A 22,756-nucleotide genomic window follows, 5' to 3' on the forward strand; every position below is an offset into this window, starting at 1 on the left:
AAGGCCTTAGCGATCGATCGACTTCCAAAAATCAGCCATTGAAAACCCTGTTGATCACAACCTTCCAATCCACAACCAATCATGGGGATCGTGCAGAACCAGGCAGCATCTCCTTCTGCTGTGCACGGGGTCTCCATGAGTCGGGGGCCAACACTATGGCAGCTAACGATAGCAACAACACGCATACGAACTGGGTAACACATGAGGTCATCATGAGTCTCAATCGGTATGCTAGCAGCAGAATTGGTTTGGTTTCAGTTAATGGTCCAGATACAGAAATATCCAAATCTTCCCTGAGGGCCTTGTCTGGCAAGATTCAGGCTGAATTGTTAGGGAGATGGAGCAAGTGGGAGTCCCACTGTATTGGAGGTGCAAAGGGGTAGGCTGCCTCTCCCATCCCTGCCTTTCTTTGGGCCGGTCCTCCGCCTTCCCTCTTAGGGGACACGTTTCTCACGCTGGCACACTCCACCTCCCGGGATATGAGAATGAACTGGAACTTCTCTGGAGTTCCCTGCTGATAAGTACTAATTTACACCCATTGGCGTGGATGCCCCGCCTTTCACTGGCTCCGGGACACCAAGGACTTGAGGGTGGAAAGACCAGGCCTTAATAGCGTCCCCCACCCCAGGTTTTACCAGTCCCCTCCCTAGGGCACTTTTGTAGCCCGTGAATCAGTTCTGGCCTGGGTGTGGTCACCTGGTCCTGGGGGGCAGCCAAGCCAGCCCACAATCCTGAACACCTGCCCGTGGGGCTGTGGAGCCTGGAGTCCCATTGCTGGGCCTGGGAGCGAGAAGCCCTCACTGGTGCCCTTGTGGAATCTGAAAGCTGTTTCTGTCTCAACTCCCCCAAGGAGTGCTGGGCGTTTAGTGAGACAAGACATCCACTCCACGTGGAACAGACTCCTTGATCCAGGGAGGGGGTCACCTGAGTCCTGGACATGTAGGCAGCCCTCCTCGATGATGGTCAGGCTCTGTGTCCGTGTCTGAGTCCCTATGCATCTCTGCCAGACTGGCTTCCATTCATGTCTGTATAAGGGAGGACAGGGCTCCGCCACAGTCGGCTCAACCTCTAGGTAAGTAATCAGATGCCAAGGGCTACTAATGGGGCAAGGTGTCCCCAATGCCAGTGCATTCTAACTCTGGTCCTGCCCATCGGAGACACCCAGTGACACCCTGACCGGAGGAGTCTGATTGGAGCAGGTGGAGGGAGGGTGCCATGAAATGCTTTTGCCATTTCCAGATGACTCCTGGGGTGCAAACTGCCCACTGAGGCCAGAGAAGTGAATGAGTCAATGGCTTCTTGAATTTACATGGTCTCATGTGTCCCTGCACAGTGGTATGACAGTTTAAATGAGTAGGGGCTGTGCTTTTGTGCTTTTCAGGGCCAATTTCAGAAGGGAGAGCTAAAAATCCTATCTCCCACACACCCAATTTCAGAGGGTGAGGAATTCCATGGAAAGATGGAAGGGGAGCAGCTTTTGAAGGAAAGAAGCAGTCAGGGTCCTGGAGGCTCAGAAGAGAGTCCAAGGTGCCTCCATACATGTCTTCCCGTGTCATAAAGGAATTCTGTTTCATCTCAGGCTTTTCTTAACTCACGGCTGAAATGGTTTCTAATTCCCTGGGCCATTGGTGAAGTTGGCTGTTTCCCAGTTGACACTACTGCAAAAAGCTGGGGAAGAGGAACTAGGGGAGGGCCCTGGGTGGCAAATGGTTTACATCCAACTACTAACCTTGGTGGCTCCAACCTGCCCAGTGGCACAGAGGAAGAGAGGCCGGGTGATTGGCTTCCATAAGCTGATGTAATCAAGGTCACTAAACTGTACACGTAGAAATTGTTGTATTGGTGTACGTTCTGCTGTGTGTATTCACAACAGCAACAACAAAAATACAATAGATTATTAAAAAAAAAAAAAAAGATTACAGCCAAGAAAGCCCTATGGAGTAGTTCTACTTTGTACACATGGGGTCACCATGAGTCAGAATGGACTCGATGGCAACGGGTTTAGGTTTTTTTTTTTCCTGTAGGTTTGCCATTTATTAGTTTGTAGCACTACGTACCTGCATGGAAACTTCAACACACTCTTCTCCCACCCCATGCCGGGGAGACTGTTGGGTAATTTCTCCCATGACTCCCCTGACCCCTCCCCTGTGGTGGTTCTGACGGTGCCCTTTCTCTGTCAGCACCAAACAAGAATGAAAACCCAAGAAAACAGGTCAGGACAACTTAGTAAGTTGCAATGTTTTTCTATTTTTGTCTTGAGAAAAGCAAAGTATTGCGTTAAGAAAAGTTGATGTGCTTTGTGCCTTGGTAATAAACAGCAATTAACGTTATTGAAATACTAAGAAATCATGAGGTTTGAGAAACTGACCAGGCAGTTGCAAACATTTTGTGTTTATTTATTTATGTCTCATACTAATGGCCTAAAGGAGGAGTGCTTTCCAGAACTTTTTTTTTTTTTTTTAATGAAAGACAGAGAACAGAGAGCCAGCATATGGATAATAGATGTTCTTGAAAGTGAGTCCAGAACAAATGGATCAGAAAGATTTAATGGGGCTGAAAAAAGAACAAGGCATGCATATTGAAAAGGCTCAAAGTGCCAGGCAAGATCAATGAAAAGAATACCACACTGAAGCCTATCCCGGTAAAAATAACTACACACATAACGAAGAGGGGAAAGAGGGAGAGGGAAGCCCCATAAACATTCACATGCTGACAAGCCAACAGAGTTCTCCTTGAACTCAGACATCAGAGTTGCAGGGCAAAATGGCCAAAGACTGTAGGACAAATTCTAAATCAATTTTGAAGGTGAGAAGTTGTGGTAAAAGATATTTTGGAGCAAAATATGTTAATTGATGAAAACAATAGGAAGGCATTCTGAGATATGCAAAGACGTAGACAACGCACCACCCATGTACTTTTCTTTTAAAATCACTTAGAGGTGTACTTCAGTTGATTGAAAGATGGAGCCAAAAAGAAGCATGCGGAAGTCATGGCAAAGAGCCTACGGGGCACTTTGAACAGTGAAAACTGAAGTACATTAATATTATTCTCATAAATAGGGGTTATCACATAACCCATATTTTTTATTTTTGCTTTGTGTTATATAAGGAATTGTTGCGGCCTTGGAAACCCTATCAGGGCAGTTCTACTCTCTTCTACAGGGTCTCTATGATTTGGAATCGACTTGACAGGTTTGGTTTTTATGTTTTAATTGTTATTTGACATGAAAAATAACATGTAATATACAAATATCTGAAAAATTATTCACATAACATAACTGAACAGAGGGAAAAAAAATTATTGCTGTTGTTGTCAGGTGCCATCAAGTCGGTTCCGACTCACAGTGACCCTGTGCACAACAGAATGAAGCACCACCCAGTGCTGCGCCATTCTCACAATTGTTGCCATGCTTGAGCCCATTGTTGCAGCTACTGTGTCGATCTATCTCCTTGAAGGTCTCCCTCTTTTCCACTGACCCTCTACGTTACCAAGCATAATGTCCTTCTGCAAAGACTGGTCCCTCCTGACAACATGTTCAAAGTATGTGAGACAAAGTCTTGTCAACCATGCTTCTGAAGAGCGTTCTGGCTGTACTTCTTCCAAGACAGATTCATTTGTTCTTCTAGCAGTCCATAGTGTATTCAGTGTTCTTCACCAACACCATAATTCAAAGGCATCAATTCCTCTTTGGTCTTCCTTATTTATTGTCCAGCTTTCACATGCATATGAGGTGATTGAGAATACCATGGGTTGGGTCTGGTGCACCTTAGTCCTCGAAGTGACATCCCTGCTTTTTAACACTTTAAGGAGGTCTTTTGTATAGAGTAAAAGACGAAATATTTAATAATGATAGTGAACATCCATACTGTGAGAGAAAAGGCAGAGGCGAGTTAGGGAACTGAATGGTACAAAAGAAATAACACCTTGCCTTAAATATGTGAGACATTAAAGATAGCATTTTATTTTTCACTCTGACATTCAAAAAACAAGTAAAAATACATTTGGAAAAGTTACAGGTAAATATGGGAAGACTTAAAAGTTGATACAGTGCCTTCCAAAATATTGGAGAAGGTAAAAACAAAGAAAATGTAGCCAAAAATAATAGGAAAGTAATCAACACAGTGTGGTATTGGCAAATCAATAGGCAAATAGATCAGTGGAGTGAACAGAGAGGCTAGTAACAGACCCACACAAATACAGTCAACTGATCTTTGGCATGGAGCAAAGACAAGCCTGTGGAGAAAGGATAGTCTGTACAACAAATGATGCAGGATCAACTGGACAGCCACAATCAGACAAATGAATCTGACCACCTTCAGAGGACGTTATGGCACTATGGCACCCAGATCATTTTATAAAACGTACGTACAAGGTCAGTTCTGTCTCGTTATTTCTTTTGAAGAATTGTTCCCACCTCTATCTCAAATGCTTTAATGCTCAAAGAAGTCCTGGCCTTGTACAGTATGCAATGTTCCAAAGCAGCAACTGTAAAAACACCACATTCTAAAATGGAGACTTATCACAATAGGTTAATTTATAATAAGGCTACAGCTATGGAAAATCAAGGCTATGATCAGCGAGACTCTGGTAGAAGATCATGTGATAATCACACTTTTTCTTGTTCTCGGTGGGTCTGGTAGAAATCCCCTCTGAAAGATATAAGAGATTAACGCTATGATGGGTCCTTGTTTCTATTGAGTTTGGTTTTCCAACTGTCTTCCAGATATCTCTACCTGGATGTCCCACTATCAACTCAAATTTAAGGTGTCTTCATGGAACATAACCTTCCTCCCCAAATCTGTGGCATGCTACTACCTCTGTTATCCACGATAGGCTTTCAGAATTCCTTTGCTTTCCTTATAAAGTCTTGCCAGGTTTTCCTTCACAAACTTTTCTACACCCACCACTTTCTTTCTATTCCCCAAGTACTGCTCTAGCTGTGTCCTTAGAGCCTCATATACCAGGGCTATTCCACTGACTACAGACTTATTTACTAGGGTTATTCCGTTGGCTATGGCCTTATATACAAGGACAAATCCACCAGCTATGGCCTTATATATAAGGACAATTCCATTGGCTACAGCCTTATATACCAGGGCTATTCCACCAGCTACAGACTTATATACTAGACCTATTCCATCAGCTACTCGACTTTATAATAATCGCTTGCCTCCCTGCAAAAGGCTTAGGTCAAGTAAATGCAGAAAACAAGATTCTAGGATGGACTGCACTACCTTCCACAGCCTTACCCTAGGTCTATGGAACCCCCTGAGCCATCTCCACCCCAAGACACTGGGGCAGACTTTACCCATTATATCAGATGCTTGACTACTTTCAGTTCGTGCTTCCTGGGCACCTGGAACCCTTCTGGAGAAACACATGACACAGGAACACTTTTCAACTCCAAGTGCTAGGAGCTCTGCTCCCACACCAACATTGCAATTTATGAAGACTTCCCATTTGTCCCACCAGTGATCCTCTTTTCTACACCCTTATCGGTCCCCTTCTTCTTACAGCATCCTTTGAAATCTCTTTTCATTGTCCCTCCCTATATCCAATCCTTTCTTTAAGCCTGCTTTTTCCCCCCCTCTCTTCTCTTTTTCTCTTTATCAAAAGCCTGTTTCTTTCTGTTTTTATTATTTTCTAAGTCATCATTACCTTCTCCATCATAGGGTAGGAGCAAGCTCTTCTGAATCTTCTCTATTCGTTTGGGGAGTGTCTAGATCATAGGGTACTGTGGAGAAACAAGAAAAGGACTGTCCATGGATCCCGGGAGAGTGACCAGGGGAGAGTCCCCAGGGCTCTCATGCTGCACATGATAGTCTGAGCTAAGGTGAACTGCTCTCTGGAAGAAGGAGACCTGCTCCAATAGCCACACCTGAAATCCAACAGAGCTGTGCTTTTCCATCTTTTTCAGCTCCTTTTCTTTTTCTCTAATTCTCATTTTTCTGCTTGTAGCCCTGAGAACAAATAAAAGTTCTTACCATCTAGCAAAAAAAATTGTTCTCTGAAAATTGTAAAGAGTAACTACCAGAACCCATCTTAAGCTTATCACCATTGATGAATGATTACTTATACCATCATACAAGGGCTCAGAATTGTAAACAGTCTACATATGCAATGGAATATTATTCAGCCATAAAGAGAGATACAGTTCTGATCCATGCTTGTGGTTGCTGTTAGGTGACACTGAGTTGGTTCCGACTCATAGCGACCCTACGCACAACAGAACGAAACATTGCCTGGCCCTGCGCCATCCTCAGAATTGTTGTTATGCTTGAGCCCATTGTTGCAGCCACTGTGTCAATCCATCTCGTTGAGGGTCTTCCTCTTTTTCGCTGACCCTCTACTTTACCAAGCATGATGTCCTTCTCCAGGGACTGATCCATCCTGATAACATTTCCAAAGTATGTGAGACGCAGTCTCGCCATTCTTCCTTCCAAGGGGCACTCTGGTTGTACTTCCTCCAAGACAGATTTGTTCGTTCTTTCGGAAGTCCGCAGTATATTCAATATTCTTCACCAACACCACAATTCAAAGTCATCAATTCTTCTTCAGTCTTCCTTATTCATTGTCCTGCTTTTGAATGCATATGATGCGATTGAAAACACCATGGCTTGGGCCAGGTGCACCTTAGTCCTCAAGGTGACATCTTTGCTTTTTAACACTTTAAAGAGATCTCTTGCAGCAGATTTGCCCAAAGCAATGCATCTTTCGATTTCTTGACTACTGCTTCCATGAGTGTTGATTGTGCATCCAAGTAAAACGAAATTCTTGACAACCTCAATCTTTCCTCCATTTATCATGATGTTGCTTATTGGTCCAGTTGTGAGGATTTTTGTTTTCTTTATGTTGAGCTGTAATTCATACTGAAAGCTGTGGTCTTTGATCTTCATCAGTAAGTAGTTCAAGTCCTCTTCACTTTCAGCAAGCAAGGTTGTGTCATCTGCATAATACAGGTTGTCAACGAGTCTCCCTCCAATCCTGATTCCCCATTCTTCTTCCTGTAGTCCAGCTTCTCGGATTATTTGCTCAACATAAGACTAAATAGGTAGGGTGAAAGGATACAACCCTGACATACACCTTCCTTGACTTTAAACCATGCAGTATTCCCTTGTTCTATTCAAACGACTGCCTCTTGATCCATGTACAGATTCCTCATGAGCACAAGTAAGTGTTCTAGAATTCCCATTCTTCCCAATGTTATCCATAATTTGTTATGATCCACACAGCCAAATGCCTTTGCATAATCAATAAAACACAGGTAAACATCGTTCTGGTATTCTCTGCTTTCAGCCAGGATTCATTTGACATCAGCAGTGATAGCCCTGGTTCCACATCCTCTTCTGAATCTGGCCTGAATTTCTGGCAGTTCCCTGTCGATATATTGCTGCAGCCACTTTTGAATGATCTTCAGCAAAATTTTACTCGTCTGTGATATTAATGATATTGTTCGATAATTTCGGCATTCAGTTGGATCACCTTTCTTGGGAATGGGGATAAATATGGATCTCTTCCAGTCAGTTGCTCAGGTAGCTGTCTTCCAAATCTCCTGGCATAGATGAGTAAGCGCTTCCAGTGCTGCATCCGTTTGTTGAAACATCTCAATTGATATTTCGTCAGTTCCTGGAGCCTTGTTTTTCGCCAATGCCTTGAGTGCAGCTTGGACTTCCTCCTTCAGTACCATCAGTTCCTGATCATATGCTATCTCTTGAAATGGTTGAATGGCAACCAATTCTTTTTGGTATAATGACTCTGTGTATTCTTTCCATCTTCTTTTGATGCTTCCTGCATCATTTAATATTTTCCCCATGGAATCCTTCACTATTGCAACTTGAGGCTTGAATTTTTTCTTCAGTTCTTTCAGCTTGAGAAATGCCAAGCGTGCTCTTCCCTTTTGGTGTTCTATCTCCAGTTCTTTGAACATGTCATTATAATACTTTACTTTGTCCTCTTGAGCCACCCTTTGAAATCTTCTGTTCAGCTCTTTTACTTCATCATTTCTTCCTTTTGCTTTAGCTACTCAACATTCAAGACCAAGTTTCAAAGTCTCTTCTGACATCCATTTTGGTCTTTTCTTTTTTTCCCGTCTTTTCAATGACCTCTTGCTTTCTTCATGTATGATGTCCTTGATGTCACTCCATAACTTATCTGGTCTTTGGTCATTAGTGTTCAGAGCACCAAATCTGTTCTTGAGATGGTCTCTAAATTCAGGTGGGATATACTTGAGGTCATACTTTGGCTCTCCTGGACTTGTTCTAATTTTTTTCAGTTTCAAATTGAACTTACATAGAAGCAATTGATGATCTGTTCAGCAGTCGGCCACTGGCCTTGTTCTGACTGATGTTATTGAGTTTTTTTTCCTACGGATGTCAACCCGATTCCTGTGTATTCCATCTGGCAAGGTCTATGTGTATAGTCACTGTTTATGTTGGTGAAAAAAGGTATTTGCAATGACTAAGTCATTGGTCTTGCAAAATTTAGTCACGCAATCTATGGCATTGTTTCTATCACCCAGGCCATATTTTCCAACTACAGATCCTCCTTCTCTGTTTCCAACTTTCAAATTCCAATCACCAGTAATTATGAACACATCTTGATTGTATGTTACATCAATTTCAGACTGCAGAAGCTGGTAAAAATCTTCAGCTTCTTCAACTGTGGCCTTAGTGGTTGGCGTGTAAATTTGAATAACAGTTGTATTAACTGGTCTTCCTTGTACGCGTGTGGCTATTACCCTATGACTGACAGGGTTGTACTTCAGGATAGATCTTGAAATGTTCTTTTTGACAATGAATGCAGTGCCATTCCTCTTCAAGTTGTCATTCCCTGCATAGTAGACCATATGATCATCTGATTCAAAATGGTCCGTTTCAGCTCACTAATGCCTAGGATATCAATGTTTGTGCATTCCATTTCATTTTTTGACAATTTCCAATTTTCCTAGATTCTTACTTCGTACATTCCATGTTCCGATTATTAACGGATGTTTGCAGCTATTTCTTCTCATTTTGAGTCATGCCACATCAGCAGATGAAGGTCCTGACTGTCAATTCCCAGAGACTTGTTTTTTGCCAATGCCTTTAGTGCACGCTACAGCATGGATAAACCTTGAAAACATTATGCTGAGTGAAACAAGCCAGTCTCAGAAGGACAAATGATGGATAGTACTGATCAGAAACTATCTTGTAAACTTTAAAATAATTATCTCGGAAGTCTGTCAAGTAGAGAGTAAGATTCTGTTTCTTTGGAAGCTTTGTCAAATTAGTGACAGAGTGATAAAATTATGAACCAATGGAGGTATGCTAAGCTTTCTGATTTCCATAGAAGGAGAGAGAAATCATTATTTAAATTCAAGCAATAGTATTAATAGGTGTGAAAAAGTATAAGAAGAACATTCTCTCACACTAGTATATTTCTACTACAACTGAATATATAAATACCTACAAACAACGGGGCCTGTACACATAGAGTTTATCCAGGTTTCTTGGCTCCCTGCATTTTCTCAAATGGCCAGGGCAACTATGAAGAATGACATTTGAGGGTAACTGGATCCTTTCATTGCAGAGTTCATGCAGAGTAAAATCTATCAGGAATACTGGGTCTGAATTCAGCCTCCTGACACCTGCCTGCAGCCCAGGGCTGGAAAGCCTCACCCGCCTTACCTAGTTCACTTCTTGATGGTGAACCCAAGGCTCCCTGGGGTTCTTCTCCATCATACATTCCTAAACAGGCATTGCCACCTTCTGCAGAACAGAATGAAATCTCTTAGACTTTTCAGTGTATGACCAAAGGAAACTGTACCAGGGAAGTCTATACTAAGAAAAACAGGATGACCAAGGCAGCTCAAGGACCTCCTAGGTGGGAATGTCCCTGCCCTTTGGATTCACCTGACTGGAATCACTGTCACCAGAGGCTGAGAACATTCCAACCCATCTCACTCCATTACCACACACCTAATTGTCTCTGTTTTTGACCCTTTCCACTTGGCTCCATGCATTTCTTCTGTACGGGCATACGAAAGGGAGTAGGGTAGGATAAGGGAAGAAGGGGGAGATTTTCCTCCCTGAAGAGAGAAACACAAAGATTCAACTAGCTGATTGGGAATTGAAATCACGATTACCTTCTCCCTCAGCTGGTAGCAGGTCAGGCATCTCCGCAGGTACTTCTTTAGTCATTTGGCGAGTTTTGGGATCACAGGACACTGAAGAGAAACAAGGAGGTGACAGACCAGGGAGGGTGATGCAGAAGCAGAACTCAGCATGCTGGGGCTGAACCAGGATTTTCAAAGCACAGATGAACCGCTCCTTGGGAAAATAGTCATCTCCTCCAAGGACCACACCTGAGGTCCACCCAAGCCTTGTTCTACCTCTTTTTCCATCTTGTTTACCTCATTCCCTTTCCCCCTGCTTATTGGTTCCTACCTACAGGCCTGCTTGCAAACGTTTCTGCCTCTGCCCTAGGAAAGTATTCATGCATCTTCGCTTTTGTGCACTCCACTCTTACTGACCTCTCCTCTCTTTTCACTTTTCTAGCCTTTGTTTGCCTCAGTGGTGACCTTGATCTCATTTTCTCTGCTCCATTTCTAGGTCTCTCTTATCCCATATAGCAGTACCCCTTTCTTCTCTCATTGTCTCTCTGTGATTTCTCCCTTTCCCTACTGACACACTATATTTATAAAATAAAAGTTGCTCTGCATCAGCCTGTGGTCTACTCCCCCGGGAGCCTATGACCCTTCCATGAGGCTGACACAACCGTTATCTGCAAGAGAGACTCAGGGATAAAAAAATACCTCCTTCTTATTTTGATCTTAGGGAAAAACAAGTATCCTTTTATTGTGCTTCTTCTTTCTTAACTAAGAAAAGGGATAACAACAGTTTCCCTAGCTAAGTCTAAAGGTTTTATGAAGGTAAAAAGAGAACAGGTCCCTGAGTGACGTGAATGGTTTGCACTTGGCTACTCACAGAAAGGTTGGCAGTTTGAACCCTACCCAGTAGGGGCCTGGAGAGCTGCTTTCATGAAGATTACATTCAAGAAAACCCTATGGAGCTCAGTTCTACTCTGTAACCCATGGGTTCGTCATGAAAATTGACTCGATTCCAACAGTTTTTTTGGTATTTGCCAAAATGCTTTGGAAAAAACCCCAAGCCACAGTATAATCCACTAATCTGCTGAAGAATATCTGTCAACAACTTTAACTGGGTCCGAGGGCAGTTGACCTTTCTTTCTGACAAGGAGAGCCCAGAACCACATTTCTTTTGAGGCCTTTCCAAGCTTAAAAACCAAAACCAAACCCGGGGCTGTCGAGTTGATTCTGACTCACAGCAACCCTATAGGACAGAGTAGAACTGCCCTATGTGGTTTCCAAGAGGCATCCGGTGGATTTGAACTTCCAACCTTTCGGAGCTATGGTTAGCAGCCATAGCTCTTAACCACTACACCACCAGAGTTTCCTTTCCAAGGTTATGGCTAAATAATATTATTAATAAACAATAAATAAATATTCGATCTGATACCTGGGGACACCTCTATCTGAAAACCCGCTACAGAGGGCTGTCCCATGTGCCACAGGTTGTCTCTGTCTTGTTTTCTCTCTGCACATTGTCTCCGTTCATTTCTGCTTCTATGCCATGAAGGTATTTGTGCATCTTTTTGGCTATCTGGACTGCTCTCTCTCCTGTGTCTTTGCTTTTGTGTCTTCTGCTTCCCCAGTGATACTCTTTATGTCTTTTTCCTAGGAAGTCTCACTCAGCTCTGGTTCACACACCTGGGAACCTCAAGGCTCCTTTGGCCTCCTCCTTGAACTTGGATCGGATGACCTGCCCTGACTCATCACCTGCAGAGAGACACTCTTCCTGCTCTTCTTTTATTATCTAACTTCGTAAAAGGTCTGCATACACAGCTGACCTTCACTTCCTCATCTATAAAGTAGGGATGACCCCAGTTTGCCTGCCTCCATCTTTTGTGAGGGTAACAGAAGATCTTATTTGTTAAAATACTTTGAGAATAGGCTCTATTATTCAAGAACATGATGGAAAATAGCTGCCATACACTATAGTTTGGGATGATTATGGGCAATCTGTAACCTTTCATTATGTGAATAAAATATTAAGACCTTTTTTCTTTTGAGGCCTTTCCAAGTTTGCAACAAAATAATCAAATTATTAACCAAGGGAAAGATACTTTGCTTTTACTCTCCATGGAAGATCAGGAGTGAGCACAGGTTGAAACTAAGTCTTTAGTATTAATGTCCGTGGAGAGTATGAAGGAGAGAAGACATTGTCTTTCCCTGGCATATTTCTACTACAACATGAATATGTGAACAAATACGTTCAAACAATAAGACCCACTCTGTTAAACATGGACTTGATAAAGATTTCTCCCTGCATTTCCCCAAAGGTCTAGGTATAGAAAATGTGAAAAAAGAAGTCTTGGGATCACCTCGATCCTTTCACTGTGAAGTATGCACAAAGGAAAATTCACCTGGAAAAAAACCAGCTCTGGATTTAACCTCCTATGAGGGTTTCAGCTCAAGGCTGGAGATCCTCGCCTCCTTACCTGACCCATTTCTTGGTGATGAGATTGAAGCTTTTTGGGGCTCTTCTCCATCACACGTTTCCAAACACACATTTTTGCTCTCTGCAGAAAGGAATGAAATGCCTCAGAATTCTCAGTAAATGACCAAGGGGAAATTATGTTAGGAAAACTGGTAACGAAGACCTGGGAAGCTCAAGTACCTTTTGGTGAACTGTCCCTGTTCCAGACCATCCTGGATGGCACTTTGGGTTCACTCCAAGTTAACATAGCTCATGTTACTAGCATCACAGACTAAGAACCATCCACCCATCTCATTCCCTGCCATGTCTTCCCTTTTCTTTCTGCTTCTTCACATTTCTTTTGTCTCTGCACTTGTTTCTAGTTGTCTCCAAGTGTTTCTCTTTGTCTTGGTGTGGTTCTGTCACCTCTGCTCCTCTCTCTTGCATCCCCGTTGCTGCTTTTTATCAACTTTCCCTAATGCTTTTTATCAACTTTCCCTATCTCACTCATGCCTTTCTCATTCCCTCTCTCATACTAGGGGTCAGGAAGAGCATCCTTAAGACAGTATAATTTAACCAGATCAGGGGAAGTGATAAGGAGCAGAGAGAGACAAGGTAACACTACCAGATACAGAGGAAAGTGTGTTCAAAGGCCCACATTTGAAAGAAAGGCCAGGCATTGTAATCACTGAAAATATTTATCACATCATTAGTGATGAGGCAAAGGAAGTAGACTGGGACCCACGGTAGGTCACCTTGGGAGTCACTGGAAATATAACTGATTTAATCCTTAGGACAACAGAGGTTACCAGGTGTAAGTAGGAAAATAGCATGATATAATTTACATTTCTCAAATACCTGTCATGGTAAAGTGGAGAAAATGGGTGTGATGGGAACAAGAATGGAAAGAAGAGATGAGACTAGCTCCTGCTCCAGTTCAAGAGAGCAGAGATGAAGATCTTGATTCAATTCTTGCCTGGGCTTGGAGAGAAACAGACAGGTGAGTGACATTCTGAATAGGGAATGAACAGAACTGAGGGATTGTGGGCTAAATAGTCCAAGGAGAGAAAGTAGTCTTGGATAAATTCTAGGTTTATAGCATTCACGTTCCCTTAACTGAGAGAACAAACCCTAGAGAAGGAGCAGTTTCTCACTTCAGGGAAGAAGATGTTTCAATTTTGGAAGGTGTCATGGATTGAATTGTGTCCCCAATTTCGCTGGGCCATGATTCCCAGGATTGTGTGGTCATCCTTCATTTTGTGATTGTAATTTTATATTAAAGAGAATTTGGGTGGGATTGTAACACCCTTACTAAGGTCACAGCCCTCATCTAATGTAAACGGAGCTTCCCTTGGGTGTGGCCTGTACCATCTTTTATCTTACAAGGGAAAAAAGGAAAGGGAAGCAAGCAGAGAGTTGGGGGACCTCATACCACCAAGAAAGAAGCACTGGGAGCAGAGCATGTCCTTTAGACCCAGGGTTCCTGTGCAGAGAAGCTCCTAGTCTGGGTGAAGACTGACGAGAAAGACCTTCCTCCAGAACTGACAGAGAGAAAAAGCCTTCCCCTGGAGCTGATGCCCTGAATTTGGGCTTCTAGCCTACTAGACTATGAGAAAATATTTTTTTCTTTGTTAGAGCCACCCACTTGGGTATTTCTGTTATAGCAGCACTAGATGACTAAGACAGAAGGGTTCAGTTCCTGAAAAACATGTGAGTGAAGAAGCTCTCCTCTGCCTCAATCACCATCATCTGATAATATTTTTATGTCCATTTAATTCCATCACCCAGGTGCTCCTTCCTTTGTCCTACCTTTGGCATATTCTGTCTCCTTACACTCCCCACTCAGGGACACCTCATCCACTCTGGAGCTCAGCTCATCCTTATCCTTTGTCTCTCTCACAGCTTTGAAAAATGGGCACAATTCTTTCTAAGTATATATGAATATGAAAGACAGAAGAGTAGGATGGGAGAAGGGAGAGTTTTTTTCCTTGCAGATGAGAAAACAAAGATTTATTGAGGTTGTTGGGAATTTTTATCAAAATAATTCCTTCTTGCTCACATGGTAGTAGGCCAGGTGCCTCCTCTAACTCTCCTTCATTAGTCATTTGGGAAGCTTCAGGATTATTGATCACTGTACAGGAACAAGGAGCCCTGGTGGTGCAGTGGTTAAGCACTCAGCTGCTAACCAAAAGGTCAGTAGTTCGAACCCACCAGCCACTCTGCAAGAGAAAGATGTGACAGTCTGCTTCCGTAAAGATTACAGCCTAGGAAAGCCTATGGGGGCATTTCTACTCTGTCCTATAGGTCACTATGAGTCGCAATCTACTTATCAGTAATGAGTTTGACTTGATTTTAGTAGAGAAACAAGAACATGGAGGACCACGGATGGCGACTGAGAAACCTCAGCGAGCTGGGGCCCAACTGGGGTGGGAAAAGGATGTGTCTGCCCCAGAGAGTCACACAGTTGTGTTGTGCCTCTTTTCTACCTTGTTGCACCCCCGCCCTTCTTTCTACTTCTCAGTGCCCTCCTGTTAGTCCATCCTCCAGAACTGTGTGAGCTTTGATGGGTGGGGCTTCTCTCTCCCTGACTGTCCTATCTCCTTGCTCTTAGGTCTTTTTCTTCTTCAGAGACACTCGTCTCTTTTCCCCTGTTATTCTTTCTAGCTCTCTTCTTCTAGATCTCTCTTATCCCAAGTGGTAGGGTCCATTGCCACACTTTCTGTCTCTGTGATTTCCCTTCCCTCCCAACATTATTTTTTTCTTCTCATAAAGTCTTATATCGGGTCCTGATCTCCTCTTCTGAGAATCTGCACAGCAACTTGGGCTTCCTCTTCGTATCCTGACACATGGCCTTGCCCTGACCACCCTGCTGCTGTAGACAACCATCACCCTCAGTGACACATCAAACACTGGTGCCCACTCTTCCTTTAATACCTTGTCCTTGTAAAAATAACCTGTTTACATTTCTGTGCTTTATTTCCCATCTATAAAATAGAGATTAAAGCTGTTTGTATGCCTATGTCTTAAGGTTCCCTGACAGGAAAAGAAATATTTAATTAGATAACAATAGTAATAATAAAATATTTGTCATCAATTTGATTCCAACCCATGGTGACCCCAAGTATGTCAAAGTTGAACTGTGCTCCATAGGGTATTCAATGGATGATTTTTCAAGAAGTAGATCCCCAGGCCTTTCCTCCGAGGCACCTCTAGGTCAATCCAAACCACCAATCTTTTGGTTCCTAGCCTAGTGCTCAACCGTTTGGGTCACCCAAAACAAACTCACAGCGACCCTATAGTTGCCCAAATCAAACCAAGGCCCAAACCCATTGCTGTCAAGTCAATTCCAACTCATAGCGACCCTATAGGACAGAGTAGAACTGCCCCGTAGGGTTTCAAAGGAGTGGTTAGTGGATTCAAACTGCTGACCTTTTGGTTAGTAGCTGTATCACTTAACCGCTGCACTGCGAGTGCTCCAGTTAGATAACAGGTAATTTAAACCCTAATTACCTTCTCCATCATAAGGTAGTAGTAGCCTGGGCGTTTCTTCTGATTCTCTTCCTTCATCTTCTTGCACAGCTACAAGTCCACAGGATACTGGAAACAGAGCTGGGGGCATGACAGACCATCAGCAGTGACCTGTGGACACCCACCTGGACTTGGTCATGCTGAGCTCTGCTGTTTAGAGTTCAGGAGAATTGCTCCCTGGGAGAAAGTATGTTTGCACTGACCACTTAGGTACCATATTAGGCCATATTCTCCTCTCTCTACTCCTTTTTCTTTCTCCAATCCATCGCCACACATGGCTGCATCTGCACCATGAAGCTATTTGTGGATGTCTTTGACCATGAGCCCCTCTTCCATCTCTTTGCATTTCTTTTTCTTCCTCTGGATGTTCTTTACCTTTTTGCCCCTTTCTCCCTTTTTATTCTTTCAACTCATTTCCTCTTTTCTGCCCTATACACAGTATTTCATTATTCCTGTACAATCCCTGAAAACAACATTTAAAATGATCTCTCTCTTACCAAACCCTAACTTTGTAGTGTCTAGATTATATATTCATTTGGATAAAGTTGGGCTCACTTACAGAACTTAATGGTGCCCCCAATCTCTAGCTTTTCCCTTCTGGCCCTTTCCCTCCGTGCCTATTTGATCCTGTTGTTGTTTGTCACGGAGCAGGTGGCAATCATAGAGACCCCATGTGTGTCAAAGTAGAACTGCAATCCCTGTCAGTGGGCTTTCCTTCCGCCAACCTTTGGTTTTACCTGGTGCAGTTAGCCAGGAAATCCCCTATCTACCTTCAAAAACTCCATCCTTGCTTTTCTTGAACGAGCCCCTCCACTTTGGGTTTGGGTCTCCGTATTTCCAAACAGCTTCTCACTCAAGCCTGGTAGTTTCCAACCACCTAGCTTTGGTTCACAGCCAGAGCACTTGAACCACTTGCACCTCCAAGGCTCCTTTCTCACTCTAGTAAATCCTGCTAACCCTAATTGACTCTTTGATCAAATTTTTCTTTTCGACAGAGATCGAGAGAAAATAAGGCAGGCCCTGTGTGCGGGCGTTTCAGTGCGGTGAGTGGGGCTTCTCCTGTGGAGTAAAGGCATGGGGCGCAGGAGAGAGCTGACCACAGCTCCGCGTTCCACTGCTTCCCGCAGCTCCCAGCTCCGTGGACAGCAGCGTCCCCCACCGAGAGGCAGCTGGGCCTGCTGCTCTGCCCCAAAACTTGTCCATGTGATGTGAGCCATGGGACCTGAGGAGATGGATCTCCATGCCCACGCAGAGCGTCAGAGCCCCTGGGATTTAGGCATTAAAGGTAACTGCGATTTCTTCTGTGCCCCTGGCCTGGGACCTCCTGATTACAAATAAAGTATTGACTTTAAAATGGTGGGCTAGGTGTTGGATTGCCTTTATTCCTTTCTCTAACTTGGCTGTATCACAGTATGGAAATAAGATTGATCTTATTTTAATCAAGGTATGGTTTTCACAAATCAATGCACCGTATGCTATATGCTACTTTCTTTTACTTTTTCTCCTTAAAAACCCTTTACTGTTTCTTTATTTCCTAGAAAATAAACTTCAAATTCCTTAGAACAGGGTATCAGACCCTCTGGAACCCTCTCCGACTTCCATCTCCAGAATCGGCTTCTAGACACTCCCTCCCACACTGTGTGGTTCAGCCACAGGTTCAGCAAGCACACCAGTCCCTTCAGGCTCTGTAGCTTCCCCATTCTGGCCCCACCCTTAGTGCAGGGACATGTGCTAGTCTCTTGTGACTTCACTGTTTGGAGAAGTACGTTGACACAGGACTGCAGTGAATGATACATTTTCTAAGGCAAGACAATCTTTCCAGTCTTTGACCGTGCCTTCAAGTATCAGAGAGGACTTCCTCCTTGCCTATGAAAGGGCATAATTCATGTTCCCCCCTGAAGCAGAGACTTAAGCCCTGTTTTGTAGCATCAAAAACAGGTCCTGGAGAGGCGGAGCCAAGATGGCGGACTAGGCAGACGTTACCTCGGATCCCTCTTACAACAAAGACACAGAAAAACAAGTGAATCGATCACATACATAACAATCTACGAACCCTGAACAACACAGATTTAGAGACGGAGAACGAACTAATACGGGGAAGCCGCGATTGTTTCCAGAGCCTGGAGCCAGCGTACCACTCAGGTATGGCACAAGCACAGAGAGCTGCTCCACCCCCCTGAACTAACCCTGGGAGGGGGAGCAGCCGGTTCCGCTGGCGGCGTGGGACGCAGCCGGTAGGAGAAGTCCCCGGGAGGCAGTGACTGGTCTTGGAGCAGGAAGAGCAGCGTCCCAGCCAGGGAACCATCCCGCCGGGATTTGGACTGGATGCAGGTACGGCATAAACACGGAGAGCTGCTCCAGCCCCCTGAACTAACCCCGGGAAGGGGCCCAGCCGGGTTGCGCGGGCGGTGTGGGACGCAGCCGGTAGGAGAAGTCCCCAGGAGGCAGCGACTGGTATTGGAGCGGGGAGAACAGCGTCCCAGCCGGGACTCTCGGTCACGGCACAAGCACGGGGAGCTGCTCCACCCATCTGAACTAACCCCGGGAGGAGGCCTAACTGGTTCGCGGGGGCGGCACGGCCACGCGGCTGGAGGGACGAGAAGTCCCCGGGAGGCAGCGACTGATTTTGGAGTCTCAGAGTGCACCGTCCCAGTAGGGGAGCCTTGACGCTGGGCGTGGGGCTGGAAGCGGAGGATCTGACCGTGACTCCAGCCGGCCAGACTCCCCGGGGGCAATCTCCACACAGCCAGCACACATAGGCGACGCGCCCACGGGAATCTCAGATATAATAGTCATTCCAGGCAAGACAAGCAACTCTGGCTATATTCTGAGGTGCTACTCTCCTATCTCTCTGTTCCCTCCCCCACCCTCCCCAGGCGGCTTCATTAACATCCGAATAGCCTGAGCCAGAGGGAGAACTCTGATAGGGATCTGACTGCATTTTTTTTTTAGCGGATTTTCTGGAAAAACTAGTTTCCCAGTGATGGCTCGGAGACAACAATCCATATCAAACCACTTAAAGAAGCAGACCATGACAGCTTCTCCAACCCCCCAAACAAAAGAATCAAAATCTTTCCCAAATGAAGATACAATCCTGGAATTATCAGGTACAGAATATAAAAAACTAATTTACAGAATGCTTCAAGACATCAGAAAAAAAATAAGGCAAACTGCAGAAAAAGCCAAGGAACACACCGATAAAACTGTTGAAGAACTCAAAAAAATTATTCAAGAACATAGTGGAAAAATTAATAAGTTGCAAGAATACATAGAGAGACAACATGTAGAAATCCAAAAGATTAACAATAAAATTACAGAATTAGACAACGCAATAGGAAGTCAGAGGAGCAGACTCGAGCAATTAGAATGCAGACTGGGACATCTGGAGGACCAGGGAATCAACACCAACATAGCTGAAAAAAAATCAGATAAAAGAATTAAAAAAAATGAAGAAACCCTAAGAATTATGTGGGACTCTATCAAGAAGGATAACCTGCGGGTGATTGGAGTCCCAGAACAGGGAGGGGAGACAGAAAACACAGAGAAAATAGTTGAAGAACTCCTGACAGAAAACTTCCCTGACATCATGAAAGACGAAAGGATATCTATCCAAGATGCTCATCGAACCCCATTTAAGATTGATCCAAAAAGAAAAACACCAAGACATATTGTCATCAAACTCACCAAAAGCAAAGATAAACAGAAAATTTTAAAAGCAGCCAGGGAGAAAAGAAAGGTTTCCTTCAAGGGAGAATCAATAAGAATAAGTTCAGACTACTCAGCAGAAACCATGCAGGCAAAAAGGGAATGGGACGACATATACAGAGCACTGAAGGAGAAAAACTGCCAGCCAAGGATCATATATCCAGCAAAACTCTCTCTGAAATATGAAGGCGAAATTAAGATATTTACAGACAAACACAAGTTTAGAGAATTTACAAAAACCAAACCAAAGCTACAAGAAATACTAAAGGATATTGTTTGGTCAGAGAACCAATAATATCAGATATCGGCACAACACAAGGTCACAAAACAGAACATCAAGATATCAACTCAAATAGGGAAATCACAAAAACAAACAAATTAAGATTAATTAAAAAAAAAATACACATAACAGGGAATCATGGAAGTCAATAGGTAAAAGATCACAATAATCAAAAAGAGGGACTAAATACAGGAGGCATTGAACTGCCATATGGAGAGTGATACAAGGCGATATAGAACAATACAAGTTAGGTTTTTACTTAGAAAAATAGGGGTAAATAATAAGGTAACCACAAAAGGGTATAACAACTCTATAACTCAAGATAAAAGCCAAGAAAAACGTCTAACGACTCAACTAACATAAAGTCAAACACAATGAAAATGAGGATCTCAAAATTTACTAAGAAAAACGCCTCAGCACAAAAAACAGGTCCTGGCTGAGGACTCCTCTGTGGGATGACTTGGTTAACTCCAGTCACCCCCGCTCTGTTCCGTGAGGGCACAGGCCATGCCTGCATTCCCTTTGTGCATGGAATGTGATGGTCACTCATTTAAATACTTGTCAGGTCTTACTGAAGGCTGAATGAATGCATTAGTGAATGAAACAGACTTGAATCCCCAAAGGTAATTGAGAAGTGCAATTACCATTTTGGAAGCTTTGGTAAACCTCAATTAAATCAGGATAGGCCTTCATGTTCACCTTGCTGAACAAGACTTCCAGAAGTGGCAGGTCAAACGTCTTCTCCAGTTCAGTAAGGACATCGTACACCACTCTTTCCACTGGGACCAGGTTTGCACAGGTGTCTAGAAAATTCTTAAAAATATTGAATGGAGAATTATGTAGTTATGAATTTACTCTTACATTATAGAAGATTCTTAGGTCGTAGAGAGACCATTTGTTCTCTTGTGAAAATTTAGAATTTTTCATGTATTTGGATGACTTGTTAAATGTCCTCCAGTATAAAAACAGACTATTACTTTATGAACCTGACTTCCTGGTACTGATGTACACTCAATGGAAGAGAGTCACTGTGATGAATAAAATGGGTTCAAAGTTGAATGTAATGTGGCCCTTGAAGAGGCTGGCCAGGATGCTTCCGGAGTGACCCTAACAGGTGATGAGAGACAGTTCTGTTGACTAGACAATAAACCCGAGGATTGACCTGGCCTGAAGGGCCCCGGGAAGCCAGATGACCACCTCCCCTGCTGTGAACTTGACTACAGAACAAAGAAAATTCACAGGGTAAAGAGTAGGCTTATCCCCAGTATCCCCAGGAAGACCTAGTGCTAACATTTACCTGCATTCTGTTGTTGATAGCTGCCATTGATCTGGCCCCTGATTCACAGTGACCCCATGCACAACAGGATCAGTCTGCTGTGGTCCGTAGGATTTTCATTGGCTTATTTTTGGCAGTAGATCACCAGGCCTTTCTTCCTAGTCTGCCTTAGTCTGCAAGTCCCACTGAAACCTGTTCAGCATCATAGCAACATGCAAGCCTCTACTGATGGATAGTGGCTACACTGGAAGTGCACTGGCCAGGAATCCAACCCAAGTCTCTCACGTGGTAGGGAAGAATTCTACCACTGCCCTCCTCTGCATTCTAGGGCTCCAGAAATGTTTAAAAAACAAGAAATAATTTGTAAAGAGAATAGCAATCATCTGCTTTCAAATTTATACTAAGGGGGTCAACTTCCCTGTGAGTTTCCATTATCTCAAAGCCAAGTGTTTGAAATACGTGCACTCTGAAATGAACACCACCCAACTCATTTATTTTCATCTTAGTTTCTATTATTATATTTTATAAATGCACCTATGAGTCAGAATCGACTTGATGGCAAAAGGTTTATAAATGTACCTAAGGTGCTCTGGAGCCCTGGTGGCACAGTGGTCAAGAGCTATGGCTTCTAACCAGTTTGAATCCACCAGCTACACCCCGGAAATCCTACGGGGCAGTTCCACTCTGTCCTACAAGGTCACTATGAGTCAAAATTGATTCGACAACAATGGGTTTTGGAAGACGCTCTACATCTGTGAAGCATTCCTGATTCCAGTCCTGCCACACCTCTGTCACCATCCCTCATCACTCACGTTAACTACAGAAGACAGTTTCTTCAGTTAGAAGAAGGGCTGATGAAGGTTTCCACTTACAGGCGGCCCTTGAGCCAGGTCATTGCCCCCTGAAGTCTGGCATGCTATAGCGGGGCTGGTTTCCCATCATGAGGACATCTCCTCACTAACCTCATACATTTGCTCAGAGAGGAAGCCACGGTCTCGGAGGCCCATAAAAAATGGGAAAGTCTTCGTTATTGCGCTTGCAATCTCCACCTTATTTTTCTTGAAGAGCATGAAAAGGAGGTCACAGAGAAACTGGTCCTCTGTACTCTCTTCCTCGGTGTTCTGGTCCTTTGTGAAGATCCTAAGAAACAAAGATACAATTTGAAAATAGACATCTGGTTTCCAAAAGTCTTGTGACTAGAAGATTTTAGGCAAGAAGGGTAATCAATGAGGAGTTAACACGTGAAAAACAAGTGGTTTTATCGAGAGACCAGAATAAATGGATTGAGGGAATAATCAAGAGTGTAACAGAAGGAAATGCTGAGTTTAAGAAAGACCTAGGAGTGGGTACCATTACTGAACGTTTTGATCAAATCTTCTGTAGAATAATCCTAATCAAAAAGGGGAAAATGTAGAACAGAATTTGCAATTC

At 43.6% G+C, this 22,756-nt stretch overlaps 1 protein-coding gene across 3 annotated transcripts in view; it reads right to left on the bottom strand.

The window, feature by feature from the left end:
• Window positions 1–3,216: 3,216 nt before the first annotated feature.
• LOC126078189 (nuclear body protein SP140-like) overlaps window positions 3,217–22,756 on the bottom strand; it is a 35,576-nt gene continuing 16,036 nt past the window's right edge. Inside the window, exons 2-9 of one of the 3 annotated variants that reach the window (XM_049888421.1) lie at window positions 22,288–22,465; window positions 20,694–20,862; window positions 16,047–16,145; window positions 12,559–12,639; window positions 10,124–10,204; window positions 9,666–9,746; window positions 5,659–5,734; window positions 3,217–4,649 (exon numbers count right to left, since the gene is read on the bottom strand). In XM_049888421.1, coding sequence (XP_049744378.1) covers window positions 5,667–5,734; window positions 9,666–9,746; window positions 10,124–10,204; window positions 12,559–12,639; window positions 16,047–16,145; window positions 20,694–20,862; window positions 22,288–22,465 — 757 coding nt within the window. In that variant the 3' untranslated portion in view covers window positions 3,217–4,649; window positions 5,659–5,666. The remainder of the gene's footprint in view (window positions 4,650–5,658; window positions 5,735–9,665; window positions 9,747–10,123; window positions 10,205–12,558; window positions 12,640–16,046; window positions 16,146–20,693; window positions 20,863–22,287; window positions 22,466–22,756) is intronic. The other 2 variants (XM_049888423.1, XM_049888422.1) reach the window with 2 other exon arrangements.

The sequence above is a fragment of the Elephas maximus genome, chromosome 6 (assembly GCF_024166365.1).
Source record: "Elephas maximus indicus isolate mEleMax1 chromosome 6, mEleMax1 primary haplotype, whole genome shotgun sequence".
NCBI lineage: Eukaryota > Metazoa > Chordata > Mammalia > Proboscidea > Elephantidae > Elephas > Elephas maximus.